Source organism: Oncorhynchus mykiss, chromosome 17, assembly GCF_013265735.2.
Source record: "Oncorhynchus mykiss isolate Arlee chromosome 17, USDA_OmykA_1.1, whole genome shotgun sequence".
Lineage (NCBI taxonomy): Eukaryota > Metazoa > Chordata > Actinopteri > Salmoniformes > Salmonidae > Oncorhynchus > Oncorhynchus mykiss.
The window spans coordinates 73020808-73033143 of record NC_048581.1 but is presented as its reverse complement, the minus strand read 5'-3'; the positions used below and the strand labels follow the sequence as shown (position 1 = coordinate 73033143).

The window sequence follows — 12336 nt, the reverse complement described above, 5'->3', positions numbered from 1 at the left end:
TATTTTACCTTTATTTAACTAGGCAAGTCAGTTAAGAACAAATTCTTATTTTCAATGACGGCCTAGGAACAGTCAGCTGGGGGATTTGAACTTGCAACTTTTTGGTTACTAGTCCAACGGTCTAACCACTAGGCTACCCTGACGCCCCAATTGCTCATTTGAGTACATTAACATGTCTATTCCAATGTTCTAGCTAATCATCATTATCATAATTTTCATTACTATCATTATCATTACCTTCATTATCAGCATCATCGATTTGGGCTTTCAAGAGTTAACACGTTAGGAAGAGAGACCTACCTTCGAATTAAAAGTTTTTAGAAGCCCAACACCCAGATTGGAATGTATTTTCTACAACTATTGCAGTTTTGGAAAAATATATTCGATAATGATATTGATTTGCTACAGAACAGATAGCACTGCCCACCAAATATTATATTATAATGATAGTCACTTTATTAGCCTTTTCCACTTCATTTGATAAACTTTATGTATACATATATTTATTAACCCTCAACAGCCAATGCTAACATAGTATGGTCTGTCTAGACTCTAGAGCCCTGTAGTAGACCTACTAATTACTTTGTTACTTTGGATTACTTTCCCTTTAAGAGACATTAGAAGAAGTCCAACGACCGCTCTAACCCCCAGCTGTTTGATAGACCTCCCTGACAACCGTTGCCGCGTCCTCAACTAGGCGCGCTTGGAAACCGAGATTTCAGCACAGAGTGAAGGAAGTTGAAGGTGAATTTGAAGTTAACAAGTGGCAAGTTTTGTCTATTAAAACTCATAGCATCTCCGAGGGCTATTTAAGGTTTAATGTTCTTTAATATATACAGCATGTTATAAAGTTTCTAACGATATTATTTACTCCATCATTTAGCCTAGGTTCTGTGTTTTCTAACTAACGTTAGCTAGCTAGCGAGCCAGCAAGGTCATCAGCTAACGTCAATTTAGATGCTAGTCCATGAAATGCATTCATTTCAAGTGCTTTTGTCCTAAATTAGCATAATGTCTAAGTTATCTAGCTAGTTATGTAATAACAAATTAGGCATTTGCGATTGTCCAGGTCTGTCTGTCATGATAAAAGAATGAGTTGCGCATTGAAAATAATAAATACTGGTAGCTACAACGAAGCGCGTGCTGGAATGCTTACTAACGCTTATTTCTTGAGGCAGACATCTACAGATGTGTGTCTGAAGATGGAATCAAAGCAGGTGCCCCAAAACCATCCCCATGGGGTTGGTGTATTTGTGTCACACACCCCTAGCAAACCTGCAGAACTCAAGTTACCCCCACTGCAAAGTCACAGGAGCAAACTTCCCCCTGTCAGAAAGTACCCTGTGACTGAGCAGAAAGGGTACTACTCCGAGCTCATCACTACAGCAGCAAAACCCCACCTACAGGTAATAATTAGCATACACATTCAACTGTAGTCAGTCAGAGGGCAGCTAAAAACACTACCCTGTGATATGTTTGCTCTAAGAAATATTTTATGAAGTTATGAGCTTACACTAACTGCCTATTCATGTATCAGTCCTGTACAGATGGGCCAGAAACCCAACAGAGCTTACTGTGTCAAGCGGGCTATGAGTCCAATACTCCTAAAGGTGAAACTTTTACCCAGGGCCTGTTGGATGACACTAAAATACACTAATCACACTAAAATAAATCAGCTACTTTACATTTGTGTATGTGTAAATATGTATTCTGTAAATAACAATTGATTTATTTGGGCCCATATGTATTCTGTTCCTCAGTAACCACATTCCGGACTCCATCTGACCTGCACAGTCTGGTTGAGAGGGACAAGCATGGACCCACCACCCAGCACCAGCAGCACACAGACTTCTCTACTGGAGGTTACACAGCCAAAGTCCAGCTGCCCTACCACAGCCTGCCTGGACAGCACCCCCGCAAGATAGAGATAGAGAGGTGTGTGCATCTGTGAGGGTCACAGCTAAATACACACACAGTATGGGGAAGTGAATGCTCTGACATGTGTTGTGTCTCTTCTCAGGCGCAGACGGGAGTACCTGAAGCTGGATATTGCCCAGCTCCTGACAGACCAAGGCATAGACTCCAACCTCCTGATGCCTCGACACCATAGCATTGAAGAACATGTGACCACACCAGAGAATCCACTCCCACCTGTCTCAAACTACCTACCTCTGGAGGTGAGCTCCTCAAACATCTTTATAGATAAAACATACATTTTTCATTAATAAAACACTGTCACATTGTGGTCCTTGTTTGACTCACTCGTCTTTCTTGGTTTTCTCCCCTAGGTGTTTGACAATGAGGAGTTTGACTGTCGCACTCCTCAAGACTGGCTTGCCCTGGGTTATGAAAACGGATCAACTGATCACAAACCCATACCTGCCAAAGCTCTGCTGCCCACCACTGACAATATACCACCAGGTTGGTGCTTTGATAATAGCTCTTAATTTGAATTAGCTGTTTACATAGGGATGTCCCAAATAGAAATGATTGTAACCTACAGGTTCTGTCTGTTGTAGTGAACAGTGTACCATATCATCATTCTTCATAATGAGAACAGAAAATAGGTAGACAGTTTCCTCTCTCTTGTCTTCTCTGGTTCTGTAGAGGACCCCAAAAGCCCCAACCTGGAGTACAGCTGGCAGTTTGTTGGGGTTCTTGACTACAGCCAGGAGAAAGGGCTTTATCTGGTCCAGAAGGCCGACAAGAATGGCAGAGTGAGGGATGCCAATGGAAAACCAGTCCTAAATGAAGGACAGAGAACAAGTAATAGTTTATTACCACTTATAGTGTATCAATGCAGTATTTTCTTCACCTGTATACAGCATACACAAAGTCTCATTCTCTGTCCCATCTCCTTGACTTTAGTAGGTGTGTTTCTGCTGTCAGCCACTCAGTACTGGATTTCCAGGATCAGGCTGCTGTTCAGTGCAGAGGACCCTCGTCTGTTTTCCCAGCGGGTGCAGTTTGCCCAGCGCTGCAGAGAGAACACAGAGGCCCTGCTGCTCTACCACCTGTCTGTAGACTGTATGCCAGTGTGGAGTGGCACCTCGTCTCTCAATGCACAAAGTCTTGCCCGTGTCAAAGAGCATGCCCTCTCTACACCTGGCCTTCGACTCAAACTGTGAGAGACATCCCTCATTTTCTAATCTAATACTCATATTTTACAGTTAGCTAAACAGTCTCTACCATGAATGAAAGGCTATCTTTTTTCTAAAGCAGACTGACCATCAGGCTGTGTTTATTGAATAAGAGCGGGATATGAATGTCAGGAGACTGAATTGTGCATAATACTGTACAGTAAATGGAGCATTACCCTGTGTAATGTTGTGTTGTGGTGGCAGGCTGCAGGAGTGTATTGTACGTCTGGAGAAGGAGATCAATCTGGAGTATGACCGCACCATGAACCGGATCAGCTTTGACAGGGTAGTGCTCACCAACCCTGAGGATTTCTCCCACATCACCCTGCCCCAGAGAGAGCCAGAACATGTGCCCCAGAATGGTGAGTTCACTGGAGGAAGGGCATGTTTATTCGAATATCCAAACGGAGTGGACGTTAGTGTTCGATTACTTGTGTGAGTGTTATACTACAGTTTACTATAGAATAGTACAGTACTTACTATATAATTATGTAGTAAACTAGTATATAGTATATTCTACACACTGTTGTATCCCTCGATCGTGTAGTATTTACGATATATTGTTTTGTAATATACTAGAATACTATAATAAATAGTACAGTATACTATAGACTGCAAAAACACGACAGTAAATACTACAGTAATGACCTCAAAAACTCTACAGTCCGCAAAAACACTACAGTAATTACTAAAGCATGTACTACAGTATTTAATTTGTATATAACCTGCCCATTCCCATTCTCCTCTCCCATATCCCAATTTGAAGATCTGAACTATCCATTCACACCTCAGTCCTACTTACGTATAGGTTATGGAAAATGTGCTCTTTGAGTATTTTGTCCAATAGGTTTCCTCAAGGAAGCCCCCACTGCTATGTCAAAGATAATAAAACAAAACCACTATAGTAAATACTACAGTAAGGTCTGCAAAAACACTACAGTAAATACTACAGTCCGCAAAAACACTAAAGTAATTACTATAGTATATACTACAGTTTTTCCCCCAGTATTTATACAATAGTAAATGGTAAATACTACAGTATACTAAAGCTATGTCTGCAATACTGCAGTGAATACTACAGTAAAGTCCGCAAAAACGTTACAGAGAATACTATGGTATTTTTTCATGTGGGATTATAACAATGAAAAAGCTTTGTCTAAATTCAATTATATTTGTGACATTGATACATACAGGGATATACCATGCCATTTGAATTTCCTTTATTTAATTAAACAACAAAGTTTTGAATGTAGTTTTTATGACGGTGCCATGAGCTAGCGCATTTAGCACTCCAGTCAGCCCTGACAACGATATGCTATTTTCTCCTCTTCAAATAGCAATTACATGCGCACACAGGAGGTTCCACAAGACCTGATGTACATTTAACATTTGAGTCATTTAGCAGATTTTTCACCTAGTTGGCTCTTAACTGCTAGGCGACCTGCAGCTCTGATGTAACGCCGTTAAGAGCGTTCCGTAAGCTCACAAATGTTACGGATGGAATCATCCAATCGGTACCTTTTGGGTGGCTCAACCCACTGGCTCAACCCACTGTTTCCATAACTACCGGAGAACTGCAGGCAGGGGGGATCTGAAAAGAAATCATGATATTATTGGAATAGTGAAACATTTAAAATGACCATCCCCGGCCTCCCGAGTGGCACAGCGGTCTAAGGCACTGCATCGCACTGCTTGAGGCGTCACTACAGACCCCGATTCGATCCCAGGCTGTGTCACAACCGGCTGTGAACAGGAGTCCCATTGGGCGGCGCACAATTGGCCCAGCATCGTCATGGTTAGGGGAGGGTTTGGCCAGGGGGGGCTTTACTTGGCTCATCGCGCTCTAGCAACTACTTGTGATGGGCCGGGCGCCTGTAGACTGACCTCGGTCGTCAGTTGAACGGTGTTTCCTCCAACACATTGGTGTAGCTGGCTTCCACGTTAAGTGTTAAGAAGCGAAATTGGGGAGGAAAAGGGGGTAAAAAAAAGCCCATCCCTCTACTAGTAAGACATAAGATTGGGTTCAGGGGGCCAGGGTCTCTTTGTGAACCCTGACAGAAATGGGTTTACGAGATGAGCAGTCGATGACACCTGTAATGACACCTCTTAAACATTGTACACCTGACATGTCCACAGGCTTTGTGTCTGTCCCTACATACCCCTTTGAGAAGAACCGTGCTGCGTTTGCCTTCAACTCCCTACTCACCAAGCCGGAGGTGATCTCTGCCTTGTCCAATGTGCGGGGCGAGTGCAACAGGGTGGCTGCTATGAGTCTGTTCCATATCACCTTCACCAAGTCGTTGCGTCTAGAGGAGTTTGAGCTCACCCAGTCTCAGACACATGCACAGGTATTGTAACACACAGCCCTAGAAACATTATTATACTCTGCTGGCATCAGTCCTGCTCTCTGAAGAATATCTTTGAAGAATTCTAATTGTTGTGACAGTTACTAGCAGCAAAAGCTAACCCATCCCTGGTCCCTCGTGGCCCCTTAGGTGCAGCTGTTCCTGCGGGACTCATGGGTTACCACCCTGTGCAAGGGCATCCACACCAGCCTGAGAGATGTGGGCCCTGGCTGGTTTAGTCTGACGGAGTCCCGCTGGGAGGTATACAGGATGTCCAAGCTGTGCAGCCTCATGGCCCTGGTGCGCTACAGCCTGCAGGACTCTCTGCGCTTCCTGGTGCAGGACTCCCTGGTCAGCCTGGCTCAGCTGCTGCTGGATGCCTGCCACAGTGTTCTCCACTGCCCACAGGACCTGATCTGGGGCTCCAACCTCATCAACAGCCCCTACAAGTGAGATCACATCACCACTCTGTCTCTATTGCTCTCTCTTTCTTTCCAAATACTCTCTATTCTCTTTCTTTGTCTCCCTCATAGGGTTGCGAAGTGAGGGGATATTACTGGTAACTTTAGAAGTTTACAAGTAAACTACCAGATTCGGGTAACTTTCAATTTTTTTTTATAAACTCAGCAAAAAAAAGAAACGTCCTTTCACTGTCAACTGCGTTTATTTTCAGCAAACTTAACATGTGTAATCAATTCATCAACTGAGACATAAACTGAACAAGTTCCACAGACATGTGACTAACAGAAATGGAATAATGTGTCCCTAAACAAAGGGGGGGGATCAAAATCAAAAGTAACAGTCAGTATCTGGTGTGGCCACCAGCTGCATTAAGTACTGCAGTGCATCTCCTCCTCATGGACTGCACCAAATTTGCCCGTTCTTGCTGTGAGATGTCACCCCACTCTTCCACCAAGGCACCTCATCTAAAATGATCCACCGCAATTGTTGCAACCCCTATTACTAGCCTGTTCAACCTCTCTTTCGTATCGTCTGAGATCCCTAAAGATTGGAAAGCTGCCGCGGTCATCCCCCTCTTCAAAGGGGGAGACACTCTAGACCCAAACTGTTACAGACCTATATCTATCCTACCCTGCCTTTCTAAAGTCTTCGAAAGCCAAGTTAACAAACAGATCACCGACCATTTTGAATCCCACCGTACCTACTCCCCTATGCTATTTCAGAGCTAGTCATGGTTGTACCTCAGCCACGCTCAAGGTCCTAAACGATATCATAACCACAATAAGAGACAATACTGTGCAGCCGTCTTCATCGACCTTGCCAAGGCTTTCGACTCTGTCAATCAGTCTGTCAATCTGGTTTCTCAAATGACTGCCTCGCCTGGTTCACCAACTACTTCTCAGATAGAGTTCAGTGTGTCAAATCAGTTGTGCGGACCTCTGACAGTCTCTATGGGGGTGCCACAGGGTTCAGTTCTCGGGCCGACTCCTTTCTCTGTATACATCAATGATGTCGCTCTTGCTGCTGGTGATTCTCTGATCCACATCTACGCAGACGACACCATTCTGTATACTTCTGTCCCTTCTTTGGACACTGTGTTAACAAACCTCCAGGCGAGCTTCAATGCCATACAACACTCCTTCCGTGGCCTCCAACTGCTCTTACATGCAAGTAAAACTAAATTCATGCTCTTCAACCGATCGCTGCCCACACCCGCCCGCACTTCTAGCATCACTACTCTGGACGGTTCTGACTTAGAATATGTGGACAACTGTAACGGTTTTCTTGATGAGAAGGAGAGTCGGACCAAAATGCAGCGTGTAGATTGCGATCCATGTTTTAATGAACAAACGTAAAACACAAATCAATGCAAACACTACAAAATAAAGAACGTGATGAACGTAACGAAAACCTAAAACAGCCTATCTGGTGAAAAACACATAGACAGGAACAATCACCCACAAACACACAGTGAAACCCAGGCTACCTAAATATGGTTCCCAATCAGAGACAATGACGAACACCTGCCTCTGATTGAGAACCATATCAGGCCGAACATAGAACTAGACAAACTAGACATGTAACATAGAATGCCCACTCAGATCACACCCTGACCAATCAAAACATAGAAAATACAAAGTAAACTATGGTCAGGGCGTGACAACAACTACAAATACCTAGGTGTCTGGTTAGACTGTAAACTCTCCTTCCAGACTCACATTAAGCATCTCCAATCCAAAAATTCAATCTAGAATCGGCTTCCTATTTCGCAACAAAGCCTCCTTCACTCATGCTACCAAACACCCTCGTAGCACGCGCTTCAGCAGGTATATCTCACTGGTCATCCCCAAAGCCAACTCCTTTTTTGACTGCCTTTCCTTCCAGTTCTCTGCTGCCAATGACTGGAACGAATTGCAAAAATCACTGAATCTGGAGTCTTATATCTCCCTCACTAGCTTTAAGCATCAGCTGTCAGAGCAGCTTACCGATCATTGCACCTGTACATAGCCCATCTGTAAATAGCCCACCCAATTACCTCATCCCCATATTATTATTTATTTTCTGCTCCTTTCCACCACAGTATCTCTACTTGCACATTCATATTTTGAACATCTATCACTCCAGTGTTTAATTCCTAAAATGTAATTATTTCGCACTGTGGCCTATTTATTGCCTTACCGCCCTAATCTTACTACATTTACACACACTGTATATAGACTTTTCTATTGTGTTATTGACTGTATGTTTGTTTATTCCATGTGTAACTCTGTGTTGTTTGTGTCACACTGTTTTGCCTCATCTTGACTAGGTCGCAGTTGTAAATGAGAACTTGTTATCAACTTGCCTACCTGGTTAAATAAAGGTGAAATAAAAATAAATAAATGTTTTAAAAAAAGTTCCCGGGCATTTCTGGGGGGAATGGCCCTAGCCCTCACCCACCGATCCAACAGGTCCCAGACGTGCTCAATGGGATTGAGATCTGGGCTCTTCGCTGGCCATGGCAGAACACTGTCAGTAGAAAGGCCTCTTTAGTGTCCTAAGTTTTCATAACTGTGACCTTAATTGCTTACCGTCTGTAAGCTGTTAGTGTCTTAACGACCGTCCCACAGGTGCATGTTCATGAATCGTTTACGGTTCAGTGAACAAACATGGGAAACAGTATTTAAACCCTTTGCAATGAAGATCTGTGAAGTTATTTGGATTTTTACTAATTATCTTTGAAAGACAGGGTCCTGAAAAGGGGACGTTTCTTTTTTTTGCTGAGTTTAGTTTTTATCACATGATATCTTGTGTCCTTTTTGGCTACTTCAGACTTAAAAAATAAAGGAGAGCCGCACACTCTAGGAGCTCAGATGCAAAAATATTTTATGTCCAATGTTTTGACAGACAAGCTGTCTTCATCAGGGTATAATGACAAACATTGTTGGGTGACTCGTTTATACAGTGGGGCAAAAAAGTATTTAGTCAGCCAGCAATTGTGCAAGTTCTCCCACTTAAAAATATGAGAGAGGCCTGTAATTTTCATCATAGGTACACTTCAACTATGACAGACAAAACGAGAAAAAAAATCCAGAAAATCACATTGTAGGATTCTTAATGAATTTATTTGCAAATTATGGTGGAAAATAAGTATTTTGTCAATAACAAAGGTTTCTCAATACTTTGTTATATACCCTTTGTTGGCAATGACAGAGGTCAAATGTTTTCTGTAAGTCTTCACAAGGTTTTCACACACTGTTGCTGGTATTTTGGCCCATTCCTCCATGCAGATCTCCTCTAGAGCAGTGATGTTTTGGGGCTGTTGCTGGGCAACACGGACTTTCAACTCCCTCCAAAGATTGTCTATGGGGTTGAGATCTGGAGACTGGCTAGGCCACTCCAGGACCTTAATGCTTCTTACGAAGCCACTCCTTCGTTGCCCGGGCGGTGTGTTTGGGATCATTGTCATGCTGAAAAACCCAGCCACGTTTCATCTTCAATGTCCTTGCTGATGGAAGGAGGTTTTCACTCAAAATCTCACGATACATGGCCCCATTCATTCTTTCCTTTACACGGATCAGTCGTCCTGGTCCCTTTGCAGAAAAACAGCCCCAAAGCATGATGTTTCCACCCCCATGCTTCACAGTAGGTATGGTGTTCTTTGGATATAACTCAGCATTCTTTGTCCTCCAAACACAACGAGTTGAGTTTTTACCAAAAAGTTATATTTTGGTTTCATCTGACCATATGACATTCTCCCAATCTTCTTCTGGATCATCCAAATGCTCTCTAGCAAACTTCAGACGGGCCTGGACATGTACTGGCTTAAGCAGGGGGACACGTCTGGCACTGCAGGATTTGAGTCCCTGGCGGCGTAGTGTGTTACCGATGGTAGGCTTTGTTACTTTGGTCCCAGCTCTCTGTAGGTCATTCACTAGGTCCCCCCGTGTGGTTCTGGGAATTTTGCTCACCGTTCTTGTGATCATTTTGACCCCACGGGGTGAGATCTTGCGTGGAGCCCCAGATCGAGGGAGATTATCAGTGGTCTTGTATGTCTTCCATTTCCTAATAATTGCTCCCACAGTTGATTTCTTCAAACCAAGCTGCTTACCTATTGTAGATTGTCTTCCCAGCCTGGTGCAGGTCTACAATTTTGTTTCTGGTGTCCTTTGACAGCTCTTTGGTCTTGGCCATAGTGGAGTTTGGAGTGTGACTGTTTGAGGTTGTGGATAGGTGTCTTTTATACTGTTAACAAGTTCAAACAGGTGCCATTAATACAGGTAACAAGTGGAGGACAGAGGAGCCTCTTAAAGAAGAAGTTACAGGTCTGTGAGAGCCAGAAATCTTGCTTGTTTGTAGGTGACCAAATACTTATTTTCCACCATAATTTGCAAATAAATTCATTAAACATCCTACAATGTGATTTTCTGGATTTTTTTTCTCATTTTGTCTGTCATAGTTGAAGTGTACCTATGATGAAAATTACAGGCCTCCCTCTCATCTTTTTAAGTGGGAGAACTTGCACAATTGGTGGCTGACTAAATACTTTTTTGCCCCACTGTAATATTCGAATTGAAAATATTGTCATTGTTGAATTTGATTTCCATAGTAGCAAGCTAGGACTGATGGTTTGGTTAGCTAAACTAGAAAGTCTGTTTGTTTGGTTCACATGGCAGCTATTGTGGCTATATATTTATTATTATATTAATTTGGGGACAGGTCGAAACACACAAAACATTCATGGACATTTAGCCAAGTTCTATTTTACCGCCTGGCTACGCAGACGCTCGTTGACGAGAGCGAGCAGTTTAGATTAAATGATTGAACAACATGTATGTGTACATTTATTTTGCAACGCTTGCGCACACAATGCGAGCGGTGTGATCAGCATTTTAGTTATGCACTCCTATGTATCTCCACAGGCCGAAGAAGAATCCGCTGTTCTTGGTAGATCTGGTTCTGGATGTGACTGGGGTCCACTACAGCACTCCTCTGGAGAATTTTGAGACTTCCATCATTACCCTGTTTGATAAGGGGATCCTTTCCACCCACAATGTGCCTCAGCTGGATAAGGCAAGACAAGACACCATGCATTCAATCATTTTGACAATTTATTTAAATTACAGTAATGAAGTTAGAATTTATTTGTTTCACACTTCTGCCGTATATGATGATGGCTTTCTGTGTCTCTCAGTTTGTGATGCAGAAGATGTTCATCAGTGGCACTCCACTGTTGGAGTCAGTGGGTCTGTGGGAGCCTGCGGTGGCAGAGCTGAGGGAGAGGGTCCGTGCCGCCCTGCGTCAGGCTGCCATCCCACTCCGGGCCTACGCCCGCGAGTATGAGAGATACCTAGAGCTGCACAACTCAGACATAGAGACCTTCCTTAAGTAAGACCTGTCTCAGTATAACTTGTAGTTGTAGCACTTGTGTCTGTAACTAAATCTTTGTGTGTATGTGTCCCAGGGCCCACAGCCAGGAGGAGCAGACTCCCCAGGAGGTGAAGAGGGAGGTGGTACAGCACCTAAAGGAGAAGGAGCGTCTAGACCACTCTTTCCCATCCTCCATCGTCATCGGCCCCTTTACCGTCAGTGTGGAGAGTGTCCGCCAGAGCCTGTCCAAGAAACGCAGAGCCCTGGCTAACGCCGTGCTCGACCGGCTTGCCCTCAAGCTCTGCAAGCAAGTGGAGGACGTAAGTCTCAAGACTTTTCAATAGATTTGTGTAGCAAAGTACAGGAATATCATACTTGATGTTGTGTCAATGTTGTTTAGTAGGCATTGCATGTGACGTTAAGTGCAGATATGTTTGTTAGTATTCATACCAGTGTGTGTGTTTTGTTTGTTTCCAGGCATGTGAAGAGTGTAAGGCTGTCAGCAGGAAGCTGCATGAGAAGCCGAACAGCATTGAGGAGCTGACCGACCAACGTGAATGGATGAAGCAGATCTCAGATCAGCTCAAGGCCCATGAGGTACAAACATGATACAAACTTGCAGAGAATAGAATACATAATCTTTGGTACTGTAAAGATCATCCTCTTGATTAGAGAGTTCTGTTCTGTGTGTCACTTTCCTCAGGAGCTCCTATCCAAAGCCATGTCAGACTACGAGTTGATCGATGAGTTCTTCTACACCCTGTCAAATGAGGACTTCAATGGAAAGTAAGGCTGACTGTTACAACACTTTGAAAGATTGACGTACTGATTTTGTATTGGAGTTTTTTTTTAATTGTACCTTTATTTAACTAGGCAAGTCAGTTAAGAACAAATTCTTATTTTCAATGACATCCTAGGAACAGTGGGTTAACTGCCTGTTCAGGGGCAGAACGACAGATTTGTCAGCTCGTGGGTTTGAACTTGCAACCTTCCGGTTACTAGTCCAACGCTCTAACCACTAGGCTACCCTGACTCCCCGG

At 43.5% G+C, this 12336-nt stretch overlaps 1 protein-coding gene across 1 annotated transcript in view; it reads left to right on the top strand.

Moving 5' to 3' along the window:
* The first annotated feature begins 664 nt into the window (after positions 1 to 664).
* Positions 665 to 12336, top strand: part of dnah1 (dynein, axonemal, heavy chain 1) — a 62868-nt gene continuing 51196 nt past the window's right edge. Inside the window, exons 1-16 of the mRNA XM_021569659.2 lie at positions 665 to 744; positions 1179 to 1406; positions 1538 to 1610; positions 1761 to 1935; positions 2021 to 2177; positions 2289 to 2421; positions 2608 to 2766; positions 2869 to 3124; positions 3345 to 3502; positions 5277 to 5488; positions 5636 to 5934; positions 10849 to 10999; positions 11121 to 11314; positions 11391 to 11616; positions 11774 to 11893; positions 12000 to 12082. Coding sequence (XP_021425334.2) covers positions 1203 to 1406; positions 1538 to 1610; positions 1761 to 1935; positions 2021 to 2177; positions 2289 to 2421; positions 2608 to 2766; positions 2869 to 3124; positions 3345 to 3502; positions 5277 to 5488; positions 5636 to 5934; positions 10849 to 10999; positions 11121 to 11314; positions 11391 to 11616; positions 11774 to 11893; positions 12000 to 12082 — 2600 coding nt within the window. The 5' untranslated portion in view covers positions 665 to 744; positions 1179 to 1202. The remainder of the gene's footprint in view (positions 745 to 1178; positions 1407 to 1537; positions 1611 to 1760; positions 1936 to 2020; positions 2178 to 2288; positions 2422 to 2607; positions 2767 to 2868; positions 3125 to 3344; positions 3503 to 5276; positions 5489 to 5635; positions 5935 to 10848; positions 11000 to 11120; positions 11315 to 11390; positions 11617 to 11773; positions 11894 to 11999; positions 12083 to 12336) is intronic.